At 32.3% G+C, this 26,342-nt stretch overlaps 1 protein-coding gene across 1 annotated transcript in view; it reads left to right on the top strand.

Moving 5' to 3' along the window:
- Nucleotides 1-26,342, top strand: part of LOC126749242 (A disintegrin and metalloproteinase with thrombospondin motifs 9-like) — a gene marked incomplete at its 5' end in the record, with an annotated part of 163,779 nt that overhangs the window by 116,437 nt on the left and 21,000 nt on the right. The window contains 4 exons of the mRNA XM_050458947.1: nt 2,718-2,885; nt 2,938-3,187; nt 3,315-3,359; nt 23,597-23,830. Coding sequence (XP_050314904.1) covers nt 2,718-2,885; nt 2,938-3,187; nt 3,315-3,359; nt 23,597-23,830 — 697 coding nt within the window. The remainder of the gene's footprint in view (nt 1-2,717; nt 2,886-2,937; nt 3,188-3,314; nt 3,360-23,596; nt 23,831-26,342) is intronic.

The following is a 26,342-nucleotide window of genomic DNA, read 5'->3' as shown; positions in this document are numbered from 1 at the left end:
CTCAGGGTATTGCCAATGCATTTGCCGATTACTTCCAGAGTTCTTACACTACTGGTGAATCGCCGCAAAATAATGTTGATATAACTCAAAAGCCTTATGTACAGTCCATAATTTTGTCTGATTTCACTGAAAATGATGTTTTACTGGCCTTAAAGACTATCAAGCCAAAATCAATAGTTGGCCCTGATAAAATACCAGCTTTTCTCTTATATGATTGTGCTTGTATTTTTGCTAAACCGTTAACAGTTCTCTTTAATTTGGCTCTAAAACAAGAATGTTTCCCGAACCTCTGGAAGTCATCAAAGATAATTCCAGTACACAAAAAAAATGATAAAAATCTCATCGAGAACTATCGGCCAATTACAATAATCAACAACTTTTCTAAATGTTTTGAACGTGTTCTTCATTCGGCCTTATTTCCTTTAATGAGGGGTCTTATAGATCATCGTCAACATGGATTTATGAAAGGTAGATCTACCACCACAAACTTAGTTTGTCTTACAGAACATATATCTGAGTCAATAAATGCCAGGTCACAGGTTGACGTTATTTATACAGACTTCTCGAAGGCTTTTGACCGTCTGGATCATGGTATTCTTCTAAATAATCTTGACCAAAACTACGGTTTTTCTTCTCACCTAATACACTTTTTTAGCTCTTATCTTACGGGTCGTCTTCAGCACGTGGAATGTTATGGCCGTAGTTCGGCTCAGATAGTTGCAACGTCTGGAGTTCCACAGGGCTCCATATTGGGGCCGCTCTTCTTCAACACATTTCTTAATAGTATATCGGAACAGCTCACTGTAAATAGTTTGTTATAATCGGATGATACAAATTGTCAAATATGGCATCAATAGTATCTCAGATTGTATGGAATTGCAAAATAATATTAATCTCCTCAATGCATGGTGCAAAAATAACAATCTTCCTCTTAATGCTGCCAAGTGTAAAGTTATTTCTTACTCTTTGAAGAAAAACCTGATTATGTATGACTATACTATGGACAGTGAGACTGTCCCGAGATCAACGGAGTTCAAGGATTTGGGGGTGACATTCGACAGCACTCTTTCCTTTCAGCCACACATTCAGGACATTGTTAATCGGAGCTACAGAATGCTGGGTTTTGTCATTAGGAACGCACATAGCTTTAATAATATCTTTAGTCTTAAAATTTTGTATTTTTCTTATGTGAGATCAATACTGGAATATGCTTCTTCTGTGTGGTCACCATTTTATATGAATCATATACATGAACTAGAAAATGTTCAGCGTAAATTCTTAAAGTTCCTTTCATATAAATGTGACGGAGTGTACCCAGAAATTGGTTTTTCACATCAACGCCTACTAGAAAGGTACTCCTTTAGTAGTCTTGAGAAGAGGCGAAAATCTGCTGATCTGAAATTTTTATTTAAACTTCTTAATAATAAAATTGATTCGCCAGACTTATTACAACATGTAAATCTTCATGTGCCCCGCATATCATCTAGAAATTCTGACACATTTTACCTATCTAGACCTAGAACGAATATTTGTAAATATTCTCCAATGCGTAGAGCATGTGGCACCTTTAATTCTGTTCAGGATCAATGTAACATATTCAACTGCAGTTTGTCCGAAATTAAAAGAGTACGCTTTTCCTAGATAGTAGACATAAACAAAATTATTTTTTATTCAAGTATTGTATAATATTGTAGGAAACTATTGCTATTAATAATGTATTCTTTTTTTTCTCTAGTTTTGGATTGTAATTTGTATAATATTGTATTTTTTTCCCCCACTCAATAATTGGAATTTTTTCTGTGGAGTGGTGTAATTAAAAGAAAATAAAATAAAAATAAAATAAATAAATAAAATTAAATTAATGGATTCTACATGAAATTCTAAGCAATTTGATGGGTCACACGGTATGGTTTTTTATATTTTTTTAAGTTCTCTGTTCTTTAAATAACTAGCGTACTTATCTCATTTAAAAAAAGAAAAAAAAAACATTGGCTCGTTTATTTTTGTTTTTTCTCCAAAATGGTTCACTTTATCGATAATGAACATGAGTACCTTTTTTTAGCCTAGGGTTCAAGGTATCCAAATTCATTTTTTTAAAAACATATAGGGTGTTAAAAATATACGCATTAAAGTGTACAACCTAGTCCGCCCCTGGTAAAGTAAAAAAGGGAAATGTATTTTAAGGATGTCATTTTAAGAGGTCCCTAATAGTGTTCATCACCTAAAATTTTTATTAAATTCTACCAGGTAGTTTAAAAGTAATTTATGAAAAACCAATTTCCAGCAGCGTCCTTTAGGAGGCTGTATATTCGTAAAGAAGGCCTGTAGGAACGTTCGGTATTATTTTTCGATGTTCTACCTGGATCCGAGAGATTTCCCACATGAACCAGGACACCCTGTATATGTAGCAAATTTGCTAAATAAACATATTAATATTATTTTTAATATTTAAAAAAAATACTAAAAAAGTTAATAAACGCTGAAATAAGTGTCCAGTTATAAATTGTTTAGAGAATAAGTGTACGATATGTCAAATCACTTATACACTAATAAATACATATAATCACAATAAGAACTAATCACAATAATATCACAATAAGAACTAATTTTTTATTAAATTCTTTGTTATTTTACATAGAATCCAAAAATATCCTCATACAGAGTGTCCCATTTAAAATAACCAAGTTACAGATTTATTTCTAATATATTCAATTTAGACGAATGCGGTGAGTGTGGAGGAGACAATAGCAGCTGTAGAGTGATGACCGGCACATACAACAGACGGGCGGAACAAGTGAGTTACAACAGGGTAATTAGGATCCCTAAGGGCAGTTTAAACTTAAACATAACCCAACACAGTTTCGGACAAGACGAAAACTATTTGGGTAAGAAACTTTTTAAAATATACAAATTTAGAGTCTTAAAGGTTATTTGTAGCCCTAAAGGATGGTGAAACTGGTCGTTACCTCTTAAACGGCCATCAAATGTTCCAAACGCAAGAGCTGGAAATTGAATTCGCGTCAGTTACAATCAAATATAGCGGGAGTGTCGCTCAACCGGAATGGATCGTCACAGAACGAAGGAAAAAACTGCGGAAAGATCTGATAATCGAAGTGTTTTCGATGAAGAGCTTATCGCCCCCGAATATCGCTTATCGTTACGTGATCGGCAACGATATCGCACCGAGGTAAGCAATTTGCATCGCGCAATGCACCGGCATGTGATTGAGCATCAGATTTAAGCATTTTCGATGTTTTGCTTTCGTGCTTCGGTTTTGCCGAATAATGATTTATTTATGCTCCCTTATTGTTTAGGTTCTCGTCCCGCTATCAAAATGTCCACCGTGGCCCTGAAAAAAGGTATTTTTGTCGTCCGCTTTAGATGTTCTGTTTACCCCTGTAGAAACCCTGTAACCCTTTAACATATTTAATTATTTAATCAACATTCTATGTATACCTATATAATAATAAAGATTAAATGGAAGTTTTGTTTATGGTAGCAAAACAATGAATTCATTAGTGAATTGCTTGGAAAAAGTTAAGTTATCTTGATCCTACCGGCTGCGCCAGTGTAATATTTTGGATTAATTTATTATACTCTATTTCAGAAGTGTGTAGAGCAATAAAACCTCATTAGGTATGCAAAAGTGGTACCTGGTGATCCACCAATATTTTATGCCACTACCTTAGTTGGGTATTAGTTTCAATGTAAAATTCTTTCTTTTCGTTGATTGCAGGTAGTGCCACCCGGTTTTGGGTCAATTTATGAGTTTTGCCCATTGTTACCCACTGATAAACATTGAAAACGGTTCGCCAAAGGCGTGCAACTGGGACTTGTTTTTTACCTTATAATTAATGTACTTAAATGCTATTTTATTTTAGAAAGTTACTTTTGTTTAAATGGAATAATATATTTTTTTCACAAATTTATTGAACATAATATGTAGAGTAAAACAGTTGAAAATGTCACTTTTGGATCTGGCACTTTTTGAACAGTGTATAACAATTTTAAATTATAATAGATTGTAGTCTTCTTCGTCATCTGACGAACTGTCATCACCTCTTGATATTATAATTAAAGGATCGACTGTCTGATCGATGAGGTTGTCAAGATCCCACATTTTGTCCTCTTGCTTAGTTACATGCTGGACTGCTTTTCGCCAATTCTCTGGTGTCGCTTCCGTAATGGCTTGATCAAACAGTAGCTTAACATCTTTCATTTTAAAAGTCGTGTTTTTTCTTGCTACAAATCCTTTTACCTGCGCCCATATCAGTTCTATAGGATTTAGTTCGCAATGATATGGCGGTAAGCGCAGTACAGTTATATTATATTTTTCGGCTATATCTTCCACGGCGTATTTCATGAAACGAGTTTTGTGTAAGTTTGCTATTGCCAGCAGTTCTTTTTTTATCAAATTTGCTTCAAACGCAATACCTTTTGCAGTCAGCCAATCGATAATTTCTTGCTTTCTCCAACTTGAAGTTGGCGTCTTCTCTATTCGCCGTGAATGATAGCTTGCGTTATCCATAACCACCACCGAATTAGCCGGAAGAAATTTTATCATTTCACCAAAATAGTCCTCGAAAACGTCTGAGTTCATGTCTTCATGGTAATCTCCTGTGCGAGTCGACTCAAAGGTTAGCAGACCTTCTTTTAAAAATCCCTCTTCGCTTCCAATATGTGTGATTATAAGTCTTTTTCCTTTTCCCGAAGGTACTTTAATACCCGTAGACAGGCCTTCTATGAAAGCTTGGCGAGCACTGGTTATATTTTTGTCTTGCCACATTTTTTGGACTATATAACCTTCGTTAATCCACGTCTCATCAAGATAAAAAACTTTCTTTTGCTCCCTGCGGTACTGCTTGATACTTCTCAAGTATTGTCGTCTCCAACAAACAATTTCGTCGCTCTCCAGTAAAAGTGCTTTGCGGTTATGCTTTTCCCAGGCAAAATCCATATTTTTTAAAGTTTTCCATAAAAGTTTTCTACTTATCAACGGAATACTGTCATCTCGGCCAAGCTCCATTAAAATTTTGTCTAGGGTGGGTATTTCCTTTTTAAAATAAAAAGAGTGAACTTTTCTTCGAATTATACATTTAGCATTTTCATCAAGGACTTTTGTAGGTCGTCCTGGCTTTTGCTTGGGAGATTCCACTTGACCTGCTACTTTTCTTTCCCGCAACAATTTGAAAATGGTGGACTTTCCAATTCCACTCATTCGAGAACATTTTTCAACAATTTCTTGCACAGTAAAACTAGGGTAATCCTGTTTTATGCAATCATGTACATTTAAAATAATAACTTTTTCACTCAGCGATAGTGGAGAATTTTTAGTGCATCTTTTCGTTAGACTGAATACCTCCATTTTTTAAATATTGGGATAATAATATTGTGATTACACTACAGCGTAGCAGTGACTACTAACGTTTAAAATATGATTTAAAAGTATTTATAGTCTGTATATATTACCTGACCCCATTTTTGCATGTTACAAAGCGTTAAAACATAGGTACCTATACAAAAGGATTAAAAGTATTTATTTAGTATTTAATCTCTTTCAAAATAAAGGCATTTAATCCGTGAAAATTAAATTCATAAATATTATAAGTACCTGCGCCTATGAACTACCACGAAATGTAGCCACGAACAGAACGGAATTCCCCAGTTTATTGCTCTATACACTTCTGAAATAGAGTATAGTTAATATTTACATCGAAGTTGTAATTTAAATAAAACTATTTTGTTTTACTGGTAATAATCTAATAAAACGGTATTCAGTTCAGGTGTACAGATACTTCCAAACGCGTCGTGGTATATTCAATCGGGAGAAAAATGATTTGGCCACCTTAATTTCTTTTGTGAAAATCGAATTAAAATTTATGCAATAAAAGATTCTTGGATAATTATATTATAAACATATATACAGTATGCCTAAATTAGTAACACAGGGTTTAATATTAAAAATATACAAATTCTGAAAAAACAAAGGAGAAAATTTATTCGTCCACTTAAATGTATTTTTGAAAATTAGCAAATATTTAAAGACTAATAACGGGTGGGATATCCTTTTGATTTTATAATTTCTGTCAACCTATTAGGCATCGATTTGCTTTTAATTCCTCTTTGTTTAATATTTTATGTTTTTTTACTCTCTCTTTCAGTCCACAGATGTTCAATGTGGTTAACGTCTGGTGATTGGGGTGTAGTTTCCAATCCTTTTGGTACATTATACAATATCCATTCTTTAACGACCCGCGCGGTGTGCTTTGGGTCATCTTAATCGTTGCCATTTCCCATTTTCTCTGCACTTTGCTCTAAATTATTCTTTAATATATCTATATAAACAAACCAATCCATAATTCCGTCAATAAAATGGAGCTGACCCACTCCATGCCCATAGGAGAGCAGAACCACCTCCGTGTTTTACCCTAGGGATTAAGTTTTTGGGATTGTAAGCTTCCCCGCACTTTCTATACACTAAAGTTTTCTTTGATTTACCAAACAATTCAATTTCTGTTTCGTCTGTAAATACCACATTTTTCCAATCCTCTATATTTTTGCCTAAATGCGTTTATTTCTATTTTTCTTATTTATGAATGGCTTCTTTCTTGCTACCCTGGACCGTATATCCTGGCTTTTTAAAAATTTTCTTTTGGGTGTTACATGAACAAGCTTTTTATGATCACTAGCTAAACTTTTCACTAAATCAATCAATCAATCATATGCTTTATTGTCAAAAAATTACAACATTTTGTAGACAAAGCTAATAAAAAAAACATATAAAAACAAAACAAAACACACAAAATAAAAAAATAAATATACAAACAAAATAAATACAACTGTAGAAAAACAATGTACCTGGTCAAAGTCTGTAGTACTCGTCTGCGGGTTATTCTTCACTTTTCTTCAGTTTACTTTTTCTTTTTCTCCCTGGCAATGTTTTTGTTGTATGAGTGGTTTCATATTTTGTTATAATATATTAAACTGTTGAGCGACTTCTTGAAACTAATTTTTACTGGCGTCTAGCCCCGGGTATGCAACTATTGATCCTGCCGCTAATTTTTTTGTTGACGGACGGTGGACAGTAATTTTTTTATGTTTTTACGTGAAATAGTTAAAATTATTTGTTTTTCTTAGTTATGCTTATTTTTAAAAATAAATAAAAAAAAATTATTAAATAAATAGAACAAAGTTGAAAAAATCTCATTTATTGATAAAAAAAAAGTTGGGCATCAAGATTTGCACTCTCCATGTCCTTGACAAAAAAATCTGCAAATAAATTAAATTTCAATGCGTTAAGCAAAAAACAATTTTTGTTTGTTATAGCGTTTTTCGCCAATTTTAGAGAGTGTTTACACTCGAGTTTATAGAATACTTTTGTAAACGAATTTTTTCTTATATCTCTAATATTGGAAAAAACCCGTATAACAAAAAATACTACAGATTTTTATTTTAAAAAATCTTACCTGCTTTATTAAAGAGAAATTAAGTGTAGTACTGTTTCATTTGAAGCTGACTCAAGTCTCACTTTTCTATTTTTGGGCTTAGGCTTTTTTCGTGTTGAGAAATATCGTTGCTTCCTGATATTTTTGTTATGTGGTTCCTGTGGTTTTTTTGTTTTTAGCTCTTGAAATGCATTTGCTGTTTTTCAGGGCTCTTAACGTGTGCTTGATTGGAACTAGTGCTTTTTCTATAGCATCAAGCTTTTCATTTTCATCTCATGTAGTAAAAGAAACAACGTGTTGCAGTTCTTCCAATAAACTTGCGTTTTTTCGTTTTTTAGATTCAAAGGATGTAGTTTTTAACTTTGTGCTTGTTGACAGTTCCGGTAAATGCGCTTTTGCTTTTAATGTATGCAGTTCCTCTTCCATTGTCTCTTCCACTATGATTAGATTACTCTCGCCGACATCTTTATCTACTGATACATTAAAAGAACGTCAAACTAAATTTATTCTTGCATTTATAGCTAAAAAACTGAGCCCCTAGTCAAAATAATAATAGGTATATCCCAACTACCTAATCCAATTAAAATAATACAAACATTACTTTCACTATTAATATTAAGCCACACACATTTAAAGACCATTACCTATGTTTTTTTATTTAAAATGTATACCTATTTTTTTCCTAATTGTCGTCATTTAAGGATATGAAGCATACAGCTATACAAAAAAAAATGTTTATGTCGCATAAAATATTATTAATAAATTGATGGAAAATAATCATAAAAATTACTTACCAAGTTCTTAAGGATGCTCCAGTGAGTCAGTTACACATTGAGAAATATATCTGATCAGAAGATGAATATGGTTGCACATGTTGTATTTAACTGACGAGTCAAGATAAGAACAGCAAAACTAATGGATGCAAGTTTTACATTCATTGCACAGTAGTTGGCATTTACAATCTCGTTGAACCTTCTGGATAACATATAATTCTGCTGTTGTTTCTGAGGCAATGTTCCATCCATTTTCACACTCGACTACTAAATCTTCCCTCAATTTTAAACTTTGTTTGTGCCTGGACCGAATGATTTGCAGCTTACTGGACAGCTTCCCCTTGTTAAGAACTATTAACCTGTCAATGCATTTGTCTCTTATAAATCGCATTATTGCGTTCATTGCCTTGTCCATTCGCTTGACTTTCTTCCCTTTTAAATAATTATATTTTAATATTTTGTGCATACGTTCTAAGTGCATGTTTGTATTTAAACCCGCACCAAGTCGGTGGCAATATGCCCAACATACTACACAGCACATGTAATACTTATTAAAATAGTTGGCAAATTCCATTGTATCAGGGTCTTTAAGTAACATAGTATATAACTTGTTAATTAAAATATTAAAAGTTGTGACATCCCTTTCTTCTAAGACAGCTCTTAAATTCTTATAAATAAAAGCCTAAAAATTAAAACAATGTTAATAATGTTATGATTTTTCAAGTTTGGCAAAACATACTTGCTTTTAATGTTTCCAATAATATAAAAATTAAAACTATAAAAATATTAAACAATGAGAAGGCAAAAGATTTACTTATAAAACAAAATTGGGAAAACACTATCTTAAATATTAATGATGTCGAAATTGCAACCAAAATTTTATAATGTTGTCGAACATATTATACAAAGCTGTGAAGAGACAAAAATATTAAAACAAAAAATAATTAAAAAAATAAAACCTTGGATAACTGCTGCTATTATATGTTCAATAAAAAATAGGAACAAAATGAAAAGAAAATTAAATAAAAATTATAGTTTGGAAAAAGAACAACAATATAAAACATACAGAAACTCATTGGGTAAAATAATAAATAAATGTAAAAATGACTATTACAAAACAAAAATTGAGGAATCTAAGAATAATATGAGCAAAATGTATAAGGTTATAAATGAGGTTACAAATCAAATTACTACTAAAGGAAATGACATAATAAAAATAAAAAATAATAACAAAGAATTTTCAAATAACAAAGACATGGCAAACTTTTGTAATCAGTATTTTATAAACGTAGGAGTAAATATGCAAAACCAAATAAAAAAAGCAAAAAAACAATTCAAAATTAATCATAACAGTGTATCTTCAATGTTTCTAAAACCAACTAATAGGAATGAAATAATTAAACATATTTTTTCGTTAAAAAACAATTCCGCGCCTGGGATAGATACTATTAGCTCAAAATTTATAAAAAAATTTCATATTTACCTTATTGAACCATTGGTTCACATTATCAACCTAATATTTAAAACAGGAACAGTACCTACTCAATTTAAAGTATCAATAATCACTCCAATATATAAATCAGGTGATAAATGTGAAATAGGTAACTATCGTCCTATAAGTGTGATCAATAATTTTTCCAAGCTCTTCGAGAAATGTTTGAAAGATAGACTTATTGACTATTCACAAAAAAATAACGTATTAACACAAAATCAGTTTGGTTTCATTGGGGGGCTCAGCGCATCCGATGCTGTCTGCGAATTAACAAAGCGAGTGAATCAGGCTTTTGATGGTGATAGAAAGTGTTTGGCAGTGTTTCTGGACCTAGCAAGGGCCTTTGACACGGTACCGCATGAGCTTTTGCTAGATACTTTAAGATCTTATGGTATTAGAGGTCCAGTGTCAAGGGTCTTTGAAAGTTACTTGGGGGACAGAAAACAGTCTTTAAAAATAAATAATGAGATTAGTGAACCATCTTATATAAAAATTGGAATTCCACAAGGAACAGTTATTGGACCTATACTCTTTATAACTTATATTAACGCTCTTACCAATCTTAAAATTCATGACGGGTCACTGATATCATATGCAGATGACACGGTTGCGGTGTTTCACGGAATTTCTTGGGGAGACACAAAAAAAACTGCAGAACTTGGTCTAGCAACAGTCAAGAACTGGCTGGATTCTTTTAAATTAAGTCTCAATAGTCAAAAAACAAACTATATTGCATTTTCTATAACAGCTGCTAATCGCCCCAGATTTCAACAAATTAAACTTGAATTAATTGATATCAAGGAAGTTTCATTTACTAAATATCTGGGTATCATTGTGGATAAACATTTAAAATGGGACCAACACATTTTAAAATTAACACAAAACATCCGTAAACTTATTTATCGATTTCATATTTTGAGAAATATCTTAAAGGAAAAACTACTAATTTTAATTTATAAATCCTTGGTTGAGTCCTTGTTAAGGTATGGGGTGATTGTCTGGGGAGGTCTATACAAGAATTGTTTAAAACAACTTAATGTAGTACAAAACTTTATTTTAAAAGTTATATACAAAAAACAAAAATGATTTCCTACACAACAATTATATTCTGAAGAAATTTTTAATATACGCTCAATTTACATATTGTCAACATGCATTTATACACATAAATCAGAAAAAATCAAGAATTATGTTAGTCATTCCTACACAACCCGAAATAATATAAACAGACACCTAAAAATACCAAACGTAAAAAAAACTATAGGGCAACGATTTTTAGGATACTTGTCCCCGAAATTTTATAACATCTTACCAAACAGCTTAAAAAATATAAATAATATTAAAAACTTTAGTAAGGTCTGTAGAAAATTTATTTATTCAAATATAGATAAATTTAATTTTTTTAAATAGTTTTGGGAAGGGAAATTTTATTGGAGAATTTTTGTTTAGTTGTAGATTATGGTTAGTTATATTTTATATTATTACTAAAATTTTGTGATTTCTCAGCATACACAAACAGATGTTACAACATCTAGGTGTATGTTAAAAACAATGACTGTTAAGTTAAAAAAAAAAAAATAAAAAAATTGTTATAATATAACCAAAATGATTAATAAATTTGAATTTGAATTTGAATTTGAATTTGAATTTTCTTTGGTGTTTTTGATAAATTCTTACGCCACGCCTGGTCAACGTGCCATGAACAGTATAATCTAAAATTAATGGTACTATTAAATAGTGACACAACTCGTGACACAATTATAATAACTTTTTGGCTTACCTGAATTTTGGTGGAGAGATTATTTCAATTCATGCATTGAAGAAAGCTTCTGCCATATCTGACATGAAGACATTTGGGCAAAGTGCAGTACCAAGGCGAGATTTTACAAAGTGAAAACATATTTTGTTTATCAGACCTATTTGACACAAGAAAACTGCAAGGAAATCTCTGACGAATATCATCAACAACAAGGAGAGTTATAAGTTCGAAGTCATAGTTATTCATCCCATGAATTCCATCTATACAGATGCAATCGGTCCCATAAATTTTAAGCATTTCACATTGTGCAGCAGTCATGATAATCAAAACAAAATCCTCATTTTTTAACATTGGCCATTCTTCACTTTCAGAACCTTGGGGCTTATAAAACAGAACTGCATCTCCATTACTTTGCATATCATTGATCCAGGACTCTACACTTATGATGTCGTTTTTATGTCTAACTGATGAGGAGCACAAATTGAAACAGGCTTCCATGTTATATAGATCTTTCTTTGTGAGCAGATGCAGACGTTTTAGTTCTGAGTCAGTGATTGAATCTCTAATTTCGTCTAAAATATCTTCAAATGGGACTTAAGAAGAAATTTTTACTATTAATATTTTTGCCTTCTGGAACATATCTTCCTGAACGATGGCATATAAAACTTGCAGCTACATGTGATTTAAAACATTTCTGATAGTTAACCACATATTTACAGTTTGTGTCATTTTCAAAGGTAAGCTTTCAACTAATAAATTCTTCCTCACTTTGAAACGTCAATTTTTTATGTTCAATAGGAATGTTATGAAAGTATCTATAATGTTCTATAACGGTCTTCCTATCAGCACAAAAGTCACTGCACAAAGCACACTGATTTGCATTTGTAGTGGTCGAGGTATTGGGGTGTGTAATATCTGGAGCTGAAGTGTTATTTGAGCCTCTATGTGTTCTGATGTGGAATTTTAAATTTCTTAAATGCGTAAAACGTTTTTTTACACTGGTCACAAGCAAAATTATAATGTTTATTTTGTCGTATTTGCAGAGAAGCTAGATAATCATCATTATTAGGATGAAACTTGATGACATGCTTTCTTAGATTGCTAATGTTACTGTATTTTTTGCTGCACTGCACACACGTATGTTGCCCCTCCATTTTTTTTATTGTCTTATATTATGCACTATAATAGCAAATAAATTCAAAAGGTGGATTTATACAGACAAATAAAAGTAAAAATAAACATAAAAGTTAAAATTTGACCAACTTGAAAGGTATTTCCGGTATTTCTTATTTTATATTATCCATTACATTTAGCTTTTAGTTTTATTTAATTTAGTTGTATAATTTCACCCAAAATTAATAAAGTTTTACAATACTAACGAAAAAACGACACTTTAAAACAACACACAACTTGCCGAACAGTATTCTAACCTAACTAACTTATGACTAACTTCACCAAGCGCATGTCAAAAAAGAAGGATCAATAGTTGCATACCCGGGGCTAGACGCCAGTCTAATTTTCTTATTTCTCTTTCAATTTTTTTTTCTTGATATAATTTGATTATGAAATCTATGATTTCCTGTGGCACTTCTAATAATTTGCCACCCATTTTTAAATTTATTAATGCTCTTTACGACAAACAATAACAAACTGTGTGCTAAATATCCTTTAGAATCTATATTTAGCCATATTATGTAATCAAAAGAAAAGATAATAGAATTTTATCGATATTATTACTGCAAATTGCTAATGGACGAATAATTTCGCTAGTCGAGATTTTATCAGAGTATCTTATTTGTTTTAAAGGTTTTAAACAAGTTTAAAAAAAAAAGCTGTATGTTTATTTTTTGGGAAAGGGCCTACCCTACATATCCACTGACTTACTTTTAAATTTTTACTTAAGTACGAGGTAGCATTCTTGTATTGCCTATGAAAAATTGGGGTGGACGAATACATCTCCCGACTGCAAGTATAAAAAATACTGGTAAATACATTTCTGAACTTTTAAAGGGTGGACTATATTTTAAAATACCGTCAAACGGGGTTAAGTGAATCATAGTGGGTAAAATGAATTAATCGGGTATTTCCGCAAAAAAGTCGATCCCGTCGCAGACCTGCCCCATATAGTGACATTATTGCATCGAGATGACCTCGTTAGTATGTCTTTGTATGTGGTAGGGTGTGTTTCGCTGCTCAAAAAAATACACGTGAGTACCATAACGACATGTTCCGGTTAAACGATTTTTTTGTATTTTACAAAACTTTGGAAACGATTGGTTGCGGAAGTGATCAATATTAATATTTATTTACTTGAATGTAATTAATGTGTTTATTAGACATTAATAAACAAATTTGTGCTTAATTTTTGGTAAATTTTTTTTTTGTTGAATTTTAGCATTTTTTTTTTCTAAGATGGTAACTTTAATGGGTAAAATGAATCATTTAAGTGTCGCTGTAAATTTATGATTAAATTTTTTAGAACTTTTTTTTTAAATAATTTTTTATATAAGAAATATTTTTTTATTAGTTTTGGTCTTTTTAGCATGCCGAGAATTTACAAAAAAAAATTGGGGCCGCAGGGAAAATGTAACTACGATCAAGAATATGTTCGTCGAGCAGTGGCAGCGGTTAGACGAGGTGATATGTCCATGAGACAAGCATCTGAAAGATTTGGTGTACCTTTCAGTACCATTCGAAGAAGATATCATGGCAAACATTCTTTAAAATATGGTCGACAGCCTGTACTAAGTGGTGAGCAAGAGCTAAGACTAAAGGAGACAATCAAAATTTGCGCCGACTGGGGATTCCCATTAAAAAGTACAGATGTTAGAGCAATTGTGCAACAATATCTAAATAGACTAGGAGTAAGGGATTCCAGATTTAAAGAAAATATGCCAGGGATGGACTGGTTCAAAAGTTTTATGAGCAGAAATAAAGACCTTACCGTTAAGTTGGCTGAAAATACAAAACGCGTTAGAGGTGCATTAACCCGCGAGGTTATTCAAAAATATTTTGAAAACTTGTAGGTCACGTTGAAAGACGTCCCTGCTCAAAATATTATCAATTACGACGAGACCAATTTTGTGGATGATCCCGGGTCGGCTAAAGTAATTACAAAAAGAGGTGCAAAGCATGCCCATAGGTTAATAGACTCCTCAAAGACCAGCACAACTGTGATGTTTGCAATAGCCGCTGATGGAACATTACTGCCTCCATATACGGTATACAAGGCAAAACATTCCTATGATGGTTGGACAGAGGGAGGAATTGAAGGAGCAAGATATAACAGAAGCATGAGTGGATGGTTTGACTCTGATATATTTGAGGACCGGTTTAAGACAATTGTCATGCCTTATTTTCGAAAGCTTGCTGAGCGTAAAGTTTTAATAGGCGATAACTTAAATTGCCACATTACCACTAATGTCGTACAGCAATGTGAGAATAATGAAATTGATTTTGTCTTACTCCCTCCCAATTCAACTCATTTGCTTCAACCGCTCGATGTCGCGTATTTTAGGCCTTTAAAAGCTGCATGGAGATCCACCTTGGAACAATGGAAACTAAAACACCGTGGAGTCATTCCTAAAACGGAGTTTCCAAGGCTGCTGAGACAGAGTGTGGAAAAGGTTGGCATAAAGTCGAAAGAAAATTCCATTGCTGGTTTTAAGGCATGTGGAATTTTTCCGCTCGATCCCAACAAAGTTTTAAATAAAATTCCACGAAATTTACACATCGATGAAAATGGTGAGAATAATGATCAGGCCTGGAGTAACACAATAATCAGTCACCTAAAAAATTTAAAAACTACCCCGAATCAATCAACAAAGAGAGGAAAAAAAATTATTATCGAGGCTGGCAAAAGTGTGTCAAGTCAAAGTTTATTATCAACGATAATAGATAAAACACCCACAAAAAAATCATCTAAAAAAAACATGAAAAAAAACGAAAGAAGAGCCCTGGAAATATCGGATGATGAGTTAGATCGAGAGTTAGATAAAGAATTTTCCCTAAGTGATTTCGAAAATATTGTTGAAAACTTTGACGAGTTTGATCCAAATCCGTCGACATCGAATGATGATACTTACATGATCGACACAGACTTATCCATGGAGCCAAGGATTGGGGAGTTTATTATTGCAAAGTTTCCAACCGAGAAACGAGATCGATTGTTTGTTGGCAAAATCGAGAATTGTTCAAAGAAAAAAGAATTTACTATAAATGCCATGAGAAAAAAGGGAAACTCGGAAAAGGGGTATTTTGTTTATCCAGAAATACAGGACCTTTGCCTAATAAGCCAAGACCAAATTATTAAAAAACTGCGTCAAAAGTCTTTCAAGAGGGGTAAATTTGTTTTTAACTTAGACAACGACGAATTTAAAAAGTTGGAGTAATTTCTTTTTTGTTAATTTTCCTATGTTTTGTATGTAGACTTAAGTTTTTTTACCAAGAGTGCCATTTTTGTTTAAAGAAAAATTCCTAAGTTTGTTGTTTTTATAAAGCCTTAATATTCTGTGATAGAATGTGTTATAGAATAAGACTTTGTTACTTAATCTTACTTTTGTTACCTTTAGAATAAAGAATTTGTTTTTTTTTAAGTGTTTTTTTCCGTTTAAATCTTCTTTTTTTATTTTTTGTTGATTCATTTTACCCACATTATGTTTAAAGTGAATTTTACAGCACTTCTAATACATGATTCACTTTACCCCAAACCGGAGGGTAAAGTGAATCAGACTTTATCAAAAAAAATGGAGGACTTCCCATGCTTAAATGCTTACAAGTTTTAACAAAATCTTTTAAGACGTTTACCAGAATCTACAATATTTTTTACATATTTTTTAATTTAATACTTTGGCAGAAAAACGAAAAAAACCACTTATTTTGATTCACTTAACCCCATTTGACGGTATATAACAAGTTTATTGGGAATTTTGAGACTAAGAAATGTTCTTGTGAAATACCTGTTATTATTTCAAGATCTTTGTTTATTTTATTTAAAGTTTGATTGCGTGGACCTTACAATATTGAGGAGATCTTAAAACATCGGTGGTATACATTATGTCCAAAAAGTCTGGAAAAATACCTTTTACAGGAAAACGAATTACCTAGTTGAAAAACGCTCGAACACGTCAATTCTCTTTTATTTTTTTGCATGTTTTCAGATTTCTAAAAAATATACAGGGTGCGTCAAGAAGACTGGGCACCAACCTGTATACCAATCTTGAACGGCTTTCGAAATATCAACAATTAAAAATTAAATTTTTTAAAACCTTTACGAGGCTGTAAAATCTAAAAGACTTAACTGGGAGATATGCGCTTTCCTATCTTAGTTTTCCATAAGTAAACAATAACTTTAGATTTAACTGAAGCTTAAATTTAAAAAAATACAATATTTTAACTTCCAAATATCAAGCAAATAACGCCCTATTTTAATAAAGGTATTGTAATAGAAACTATGGTACAAAGCAGAACTATTTAATGCTTTAATTGCACTTCCTGACAATACGCAAGCTTTCTTGGCATTTTAAGCATTCCTTGTGTAATTTGGTTGCATTTGTTATTTTAAGTCCTCTTTATTTTCAGGTTTAATGACAAATACAGTATTTTTTAAATGGCCCCAAAAAAAGTAATCTAAAGGGGAGAGGTCTGGGGACCTAGCTGTCCATTATATGGTACCCCCCTGCGTATTCATCTATTTCGAAAAGTAAAATTTAAATAATCACGCACGGAGATTATTTAAATAATCACGCACGGTGATTATTTAAATTTCAGTGTGAAGGAGTTCCATCTTGTTGAAACCGTACTTGTATATAGTTTGGACCGGCTAAATATCTAATTTTTAGGAACAATGCGGTTCTTAATAGCATTTCTAAATACTTTACGAAAGTCAAATTTCCCTCAATAAAGTACGGGTCAATTATGTGGATTTCAAATATCGCGGCCCACACATTAACTTTTTGAGCACGTACTTCCCGCATCCAATGTGAATTTTCATCGGTCCAGTACCTGCAATTTAATTCGAAAACATAATGTTATTTAATAGGTTCTGATCTTGGTTTAGTTCTGCCATGATTGTTTCATAAAATTCGAACCTCCTATCAAAATCATCTTTCAAAAGTTGTCAATTTGTTTAGAAATAGTCTGGAAAAATTTGTAACAATTAAGACAAAATAGAAGATACATTAAGTTGACCTAAATTAATAAGAAACCTTGAACCGCGAATAAGAACCAATTAAAATATTCTTAGTAAAAAAGAATTTCTAAATTACCTTTTAAAAAAATTGCTTTTTTTTTAACAGTCAATTTCCAAAAATTAGCCTGCTAAGTTGTTATCATCGTATAGCATCGTTTTAATTTTTAAAATGTACACATTTACCTTTCCACTACTTTTTTGGGCATATAGACCCTTAAGCAACACACGATAGTTAAATAAACGATTATTTTTGATTTACACCACGTATACAATTATTACTTCATAAAAGGTAAACGTTTATGGTATATTGTATACTATTTAAAGACGTTTATAAAATGCGTTTAATAAAATAAAATTTTTGTTAAATAACTTTACTACCAATGTAGATATTTTTTTTTAAAGATGCATCAGGAGCCATTTTTCGACGTACAAAGAAAAAAAAACATTTTTTACCGATGGCGTCCTTAAGAGATTTATCATAAATATTATTAAATCCCACACCAATAACAAAGTTAGCCTCAAGGATTCTGGGGGAAGCAAAAATTCATCGCCTCCACTCTTAATACAGAACAAATTTAAACTTCACCTAGCCACCTATAATATTCGAACAATGAGATCAACCGAACATCTGGAAGAATTAGAGGTGGAACTATCCCATATCAAATGGAACATCTTGGGCCTATGCGAAACCAGATTACCGGTCGAAAAATGCATCATACTGAAATCAGGCCACCTTTTGTATCGGAACAACAGAGAGGAAAATACACACATTGGCGGAACAGCGATAATGATTCATAAGAGTATAAAGCGGCTAGTTACTAAGATGAAATCCATATCGAGTAGAGCCATTTACATAGTATTGAAGACATCGAAAAGATATAGCGTCCAAATAATTCAAGTATATGCCCCTACAAGCTCTGCACCCGATGATGAGATAGAGAGATTCTATGATGACATTTCACAAGCGCTGACAATAGAAACAGCACACTACAAATACATTATTGGCGATTTCAATGCTAAACTAGGAGTACCAGCGGGAAACGGAAATCAATATGTGGGTAAATTCGGACTCGGTTGTACCAACGAACGAGAAGAAAGACTGATCAATTATCTCCAAAAAGAAAGTATGTACTGTATGAACTCCTTCTTCAAAAAATCAGAAAAGAGACATTGGACATGGAGAAGCCCGAACTCAAATACGAAAAACGAGATCGACTACATACTAACCATTAAAAAGCTTACTATAAAAGACGTTTCTGCCCTAAATCGCTTTGATACTGGTAGCGATCACAGGTTGGTAAAAGCTAAAATGGAAATAAACATGAAGAGTGAACGAAATAAGCTAATCAAAATAAAACCATTTCATACATCAAAAACAATCCAGGAAAACCGCCAAAAATTCCAAGCTGAACTCAACAAGAAATTGTCTAATAAAGAAGCACTGAACAGCTTGAATATAAACGACCTAGAAAGCAGAATAAGTACTGATATTAGAACGACAGCCAAAAAGATATGTGCCACTACCAAGAAAAATAATTCAAAAATAAAAAAGGAAACTAGAGAACTCATGGCGAAGAGAAGAAACTTGGAGAAAGGGACTCATGAATACAACGAAATTAACAGATTGATAAAAAAGAAAACAAGGGAAGATTTAAGGCAATACAACACAGAAATGATAGCAACGACCATCGAAAACAATAAAAACATGAAAGTACTTACAACACGTAACAATGATGGACGCCTCCAAATACATCAACTAAGGGACGCAAACGGAAACATCAAGGAGGACAGTAAAGATTTAATGGATATCATGGAAAATTTCTACAGCACACAGTATACAGGAGACAACCCAGAACAAGCGATCGGAGTTGATGAAACAATTCTCAATGTAGGCTCCGAAGATCTTCCTGACATCACCAGAGAAGAAGTAGAACTGGCATTGTCTCAAATGAAAAACAATAAAGCACCTGAAATGATAAAACTTGGGGGAAGAACTATTGTAGAAGCAATGACAATTCTTCTTAATAAATGTATGACAGAAGGCGTGATACCCCAAGCATGGCAAAAGGATGGAAACAAACAAGATTCAAATAAAAAGAGGAGTATGACAAGGGACACCATCTCCCCAAAGCTGTTTACACTGATACTGGAAGACGTTTTTAAAACTCTGGACTGGAACGAGAGAGGCATCAAAATCGACGGCAAACATCTGAGCCATTTACGCTTTGCGGATGATATAGTACTCTTTAGCCAGAATATAATAGAATTACAGGAGATGTTGGCGGAGCTTCAAAGAGAATCGAAAAGAATAGGTTTAACCATGAATTTAAATAAAACAAAAGTCATGTCACCTGACAATATTCAAGCACACATAGAAGACCGAATTATTGACAACGTCGAAGATTATTTATATTTGGGACATTGCATCAAATTGGGCAAAGAAAATCAAACTGCCGAAATAAACAGATGTGTTCGTTTGACATGGGCAGCCACGCGTAAGTGAACAGTGGCGAAGTGTACCAGTAGACACTGTCTACCCAAAATTATCCAGTTATTTCTAATTAATTTATTACGTAATTATTTCATGTAATTGTTGAATTCAAATTTAAAAAAAAAATAACACAGAATGTAGTCGCTCTACTTACTATTATTATATAGTATCTAAACGGCTACAATATCTATCTATCTATCTATAAAATCTAGGGCGCGCCCCACCTGATGCACCAATTAAAATAAAAATGCAGGGCTGACACCCAATTAATGTATACGAGCCCCAGGAAGACATATTGATATTTGTCTTCCGAAATTTGAAGCATCTAATCGAACCATATACGCATCAAGCAGGTGACAGAGGCCCAGCCGCATCAGTATTCAGCCTATTACGTATGCAAAATTTACTCGCGGGAAAGACATTTGAGCTTTTGTCTATCGAAGTCGACCAGCTATTTTATTATGCTCTTGAGGGTTATTGTTTATGGACACGCTTGATCTGGTCGGCCGCAATACATCTTCAGTTTTGTTTTTTGATGAACATGCATTTGGTGCGGGCGCGTGTTATTGTAATTTAATAATTAGTATTTTTATTTTTGGGTGTATAGAAAAAAATTTTTTAGTGGATATTTTAGGGGTTATTTATGAACAACTGTTTGATATTGGCAATTGTATTTTACTTGTGTTTTTTTTGTAAGTAGTATTTATTTTTATCTATCTATCTTTTTATGCTAGTAGTAACTATTTTTTTCTTTTTTATATCACTACATATTTTTCTTTTTGAGTTAATATTTCATGCGCTTTCATTCTCTATTTCATTAAAGTGAATAATATTGAATACACATTTTTTTCTAATTAACAATTTTGTTTGTCTACCCGAAAGAAAAGTTCACGCTTCGCCACTGACTGTCACACGTCTTAAGAAATGAAACTATTCCAATTAATTTGAAAAGAAAGGTCTTCAATGCCTGCTTACTGCTTGTGATGACTTACGGAATGGAAACCATGACACTCACTGTTAAATCAGCCAACAAGCTTAGGACCACCCAAAGAGCCATAGAGCGGATGATGCTAGGAATAAGCCTGAGAGACCATATTACAAATGAGAGTATTAAACAAAGAACTAAAGTTGAAGACGTCATAACACGCATAGTCCTTCTGAAATGGAGCTGGGTAGGACACGTCGCCCGACACGACGACTTGAGATGGTCAAGACACATCGTTTAATGGAGACCTCGCATACATAAACGTAGCGTTGGCAGACCACAGTTACGCTGGCTCGATAATGTCAAAAACAAAGTGGGCAACAGATGGCACCAACTGGCACAGAACAAAGAAACATGGAAGAATATAGGGGAGACCTATGTCCAGGAGTGGACTGTGGAGGGTTGCTGAAAGAAGAAAAAGAAGATTGTTAAATAAAAAAAAGTAGACCACTGCATTTTTCTAAAATAAATGTTATTTTTTAAATTCCTGTTTAGTTTTGAGAAAATTTATATTCTTGAGGTGTTTTTATTTGTATATCTTATTTGGTATAATTATTGTTTTATACACGTTAATGCATATCCTATTTTTTCTAGATTTCTTTGAGTATGATATTACACTATAAGATATATACGTGTATGAAAAGTATATCGTATGCTACACAGTAGCTTATATATCGGGGTCATTTCATCATATATTTGAGGTGTAGTGATCGAGTTTAAAGACTAGATATGTGAATCTTTTGTCAAATTTTTTAAATGCCGAAATTTTCTCCCTTTTGTAAACAGAATTGTATATGATATACGTATATTCTACAGTATAATAAATATACCTTGACCATATACGATTGATGAATATACCAATAGTTTTCATTTAAAAACTGTATTTTTGAACATAGATAATGAAAAGTTGTTCAGAACCAAAAAAAATGATTTTTTTTCATATTGATTTATTTTAAAAAAATTGAACGTTTATTTATTTGCGATAAAAAATGGTACAACTGGTCCATTTTCATAGCCATACGCCTTACTTTTGAGAAATAAAATGGGGTTTTTTTCAAGTTTTACTCGAAAACCTTAAGATTATGTGTGAAAAGTATAGATACAAAAAAATACAGATTTTTTATTCTTTTATAATTTTCTTAAAAAGCATTTTTTTCTCAGGCAATTATTTTGTGCAAAAAAAAACGTTTTTACCTATTACTACCCTTACCCCCCCCCCACCCACCCCACACAACTTATCACTTAGAAATTGTTTTCAAAAATCATTGTTTTCCAAAATAATACGCATGAATAACAGCTGGTTTGGTCGTTAATAAACAATCTAATAAAACAGTTTTTTTATTTAAATTTCATATAATTATAGATATGTATAATAATCAATACTTAATACAAAAACAGTGCTATTGGATTGGATATTATGAACGAAAAACGATGATTTTTTAGAAGAATTTCATGAAATATTTGGGATGTTATAATCGAGTTTAAAAATTGGATATGTAAATCACGTGTCAATTTTTTTAAATGCCGAAATTTTCTCCCTTTTTAATAAATATCTTGACCGTATACATTTGATAAATATACCAAAAATTTACTATAAAATTGTTGAATAAACCGATATTTAACGATAATAATATGTGATGTGTTGCTTGAGCTACTATAGCCATAATAATCCAAAAAGTCCAAATCACCTCGATCAAACAAAATTAAGACACTTAAGTTAACTTAAGGCCATAGTATAAAAAATCATAGGTATGTCAGAGAATCACTATTACCTATTTATTTTCAGCAATAACTGAAATATATTAACTTTTTTGACCAATTTTCTCTAAAAATTGAGGGTCCTTTTCCCTAAACTCAATAATAACCTTTTTCATTAATGCTCTATTCATGAAAATGATGTTGTAACTACTTAGTATTATATATTATATTATTGATAAATAATATAATAAGTGATAAATAAGCGCATTTCTCAACTACATATTATACTGCGGTGCAGAGCTGCCGAGTTCTATGGTGCTCTGTGCTGTAGTATAGTATGTAATTACGCTTCCCGGTTACGTTTCACTCTTTCCAATATTCCTTTTTTAATAAAGGATCATGTTGCACATCAGTTCGAACATCAAATACTCCAGCACTATTAAATTAGAAGCAAGACTAATAAAGAGCTTTATGGCTTTCACTTAGAAACTATTAAATTAATACCCTAATTTAAATCACAATATTTGGAGCCAACAACATGCACATAAATATAATAGAAGCCATCCACATACTGATCCGCTCCTGACATGATTTAACCCAAACAAGCAAACCAAATTCAGCAGTACGCTTTTATGATATAATTATAAAAACCTTAATCAATGCACTCTAAATTGTTTTATAAATTGCACCTTTAACTAATTAAGCATGTAAACTAACCAAATTTCTTCAGCGCACTCGACAGTGTGTCGGCATCGTATTCCAGATACAATTGGCGGCTCTATCAAACGAAATGGTCGGAGTGTTCGTCGATATGCGAGGGAAAACAGTACCGGACTCCGATCTGTATCGAGTTGAGTACCAACAAGGAGGTGCACGGGAGCTTTTGCGACGGTAGCGACATCGACACCGCTACGGAGAAGAGGAGTTGCAATAATCATTGCACTTTGACGTGGCATGTGGCTTCTAAGAGCGCTTGTTCGCCCCATTGTGGAAAAGGGTAAGTAAACAAAAGAATTTGTTTTGAAAATTTTACTGAAAACGTGATTTCATTGGTTGGCTCGCACAGTGGAACAGTCTAATATAAAATCATAGACCTACAGAATAAAATTATGTTTATTTTTTTACCATTTGACTTGCATTAAAATTCACAACAGTCATCTATTATTATTATCGCATTGAACCTCGATGTTTGATAGAAACTGGAGTATTGGTATCGTAATACAGCAAGTTTTTGCTTTAAGTGGAAGCTATTACAAATTTCGATATTTTTTAAGTGTGTCAATAAATAATAAAATTAAAAAAAATTTAATTCAATTTTATAAGCTTTTAACATTTACAAACCGCTTTGTTTATCAGAAATATAATATTAACCGCAATAAGCTACGTAAAAATCCTAAAAAAATACACGGGTCAAAGTCTTGGAAGCTAGAAAATATAAAATTCGCCAGGATTCGCTCTATTATTAATATCAATACAATTGCTGTAATATAGTAATTACGAAAATGTTATATTTATTTGATACAAACCGCTATTAAGGGTGCCATGGAATAAACAAAATCTCAGTATACAGTGTGGCCCAAATTGGGTGTACATGTATGGGTATCTTGGAAACTATAAGAGATAGAAAATTGGTTAAATGGGGAAAATTGTAGAGCATTTAGTTAGCTATTAAGGGTGCCATGGAATAAACAAAATCTCAGTATACAGTGTGGCCCAAATTGGGTGTACATGTATGGGTATCTTGGAAACTATAAGAGATAAAAAATTGGTTAAATGGGGAAAAGAGCATTTAGTTACTAATTTAGTGCCGCTTTTAGAACGATTTTATCTTTTTCCGATTTTGAAATATTTGGAAAAAATCAAAAAAGTTGCATTTTTGAAAAATCTGTAAAAACATTATTAGGACAACTTTTTAAGCACAACGCACGCCTGAATTCAGTTTTTATTTTCGACGTTTCGGTTCTAAGACTCCATCCTCAACTTCTTTTTTTCTTATGGCGGCCATTTTGTTTTCACGTCAAAAAATTGTGTGTGACTTTCCATACTCCAGTGTCGATTTTCTGGTGCCCAATAACGAAAATTTTGCATATTTACAGAACCCTTTAAAAAAAATTTGCCTCGTCTAAAAAAACAATCTTACTTAAAAACTATGGGTTTGCATTACATTTTCATTTACATTACATTCATAATTATTTCGCAAAACTCTACGGATGTGATCATTTTCAATAAGCTCCTGAATTAAGTGAATTTTATATGGATGCCAGTTGTTCCTATGCAAATATTTTAGAACACATAATTGACTAACCGATTGATCTGCAGCAACTTGTCGAGTTGATTTTCGTGGATTTTCTTGTAAATCGAGCAAAATCGAGAGTAAATTTGGTGAGAAAAGTCGTTTAGTTCTCGAGAAAAAAAAAAACCGGCCTACAACCAAAGGAGACTTGGTGGAATCCATTAATAATGTAATTGTGCGTATGAAATCTTTTTTTACGACATTTTTCGGTGGTCGAGATGTTTTTTATTTCGCAAAAATAAAAAAAAGTGTTTTTTAAGAAAACGTGTTTTTTTTACGTCTTCACCGCCCTATCTCTAAAAGTACTTGTGCTATCAAGCTCATTTTTTTTTTAAATTAAAGTCAAAACAACAGCGCCTTAAATAACATTTCACGTTTACCCAATTTTGTTTTTATTTTATTTGTTAAATAATAAGAAACTAAAACTTGTTATTTTCAGAAGCATAATTTTGAGCAATCGACAAAAAAGTTTATTTATGAAAATTTGTGTATACATGCAGCGTATGAAATGAAGCCAATAGTTTATAAAAATTTTTAAAAAAATTATTTTTCAAATATCTTTGATAGTATTGAGTCAGCGAATTTTTTTTTATAGGCCAGAGGGCTATAAATAGTATTGCAGTATTATTGTATTATTCGTACGCACCTGCAGTATTAATCGGAAGTAATTTCTACTAGACTGAGTTGTTTCATGTTTGTGTTATTATTTACTTTTGCCCAAGACAATGGAGTGCATTATATGTAAGAAAACTGTGTATAATAGTGACAAATCTGTGATACAAAACCCAAGAATACAAGGTTTGCTGTCTTTAATATCAAGTGCAGAAAAAAGGCAAGATAATATTGGAAAAGAAATTCTAGCAAAAAAAAAATCTTAAAATCTCAAATGGCACACTAACAGTAAAATATCATATAGAATGTCGTAAATCTTTCGAAAACGAGTTTTCAAAATATTGATAATAGTAATAATAGGGAGTTAAAATGTGGTGCCGGTCCTTTGAATTATTCCGCTAAGCGTTTTAGGTCCGATGGTTTTGATGTTAGGAAAATGTGCCTTATTTGCAACAGTAGTGGAACTAAAAAAAAACTTGGTTGCCGTTTAAACAGGTAATATTATGCACCTATAAGTTATTTTAGTTATTTATAGGATTTTTTCACGGTACATATTTATACCTCTTTTTTTTCTAGTAAAAAAAATTAGGTTGCGTTATTTATT

The sequence above is a fragment of the Anthonomus grandis genome, chromosome 2, assembly GCF_022605725.1.
Source record: "Anthonomus grandis grandis chromosome 2, icAntGran1.3, whole genome shotgun sequence".
In the NCBI taxonomy this organism is placed as follows: Eukaryota; Metazoa; Arthropoda; class Insecta; order Coleoptera; family Curculionidae; genus Anthonomus; species Anthonomus grandis.
The sequence above is the reverse complement of the archived record's forward strand: the minus strand, read 5'-3'. Positions and strand labels throughout refer to the sequence as shown.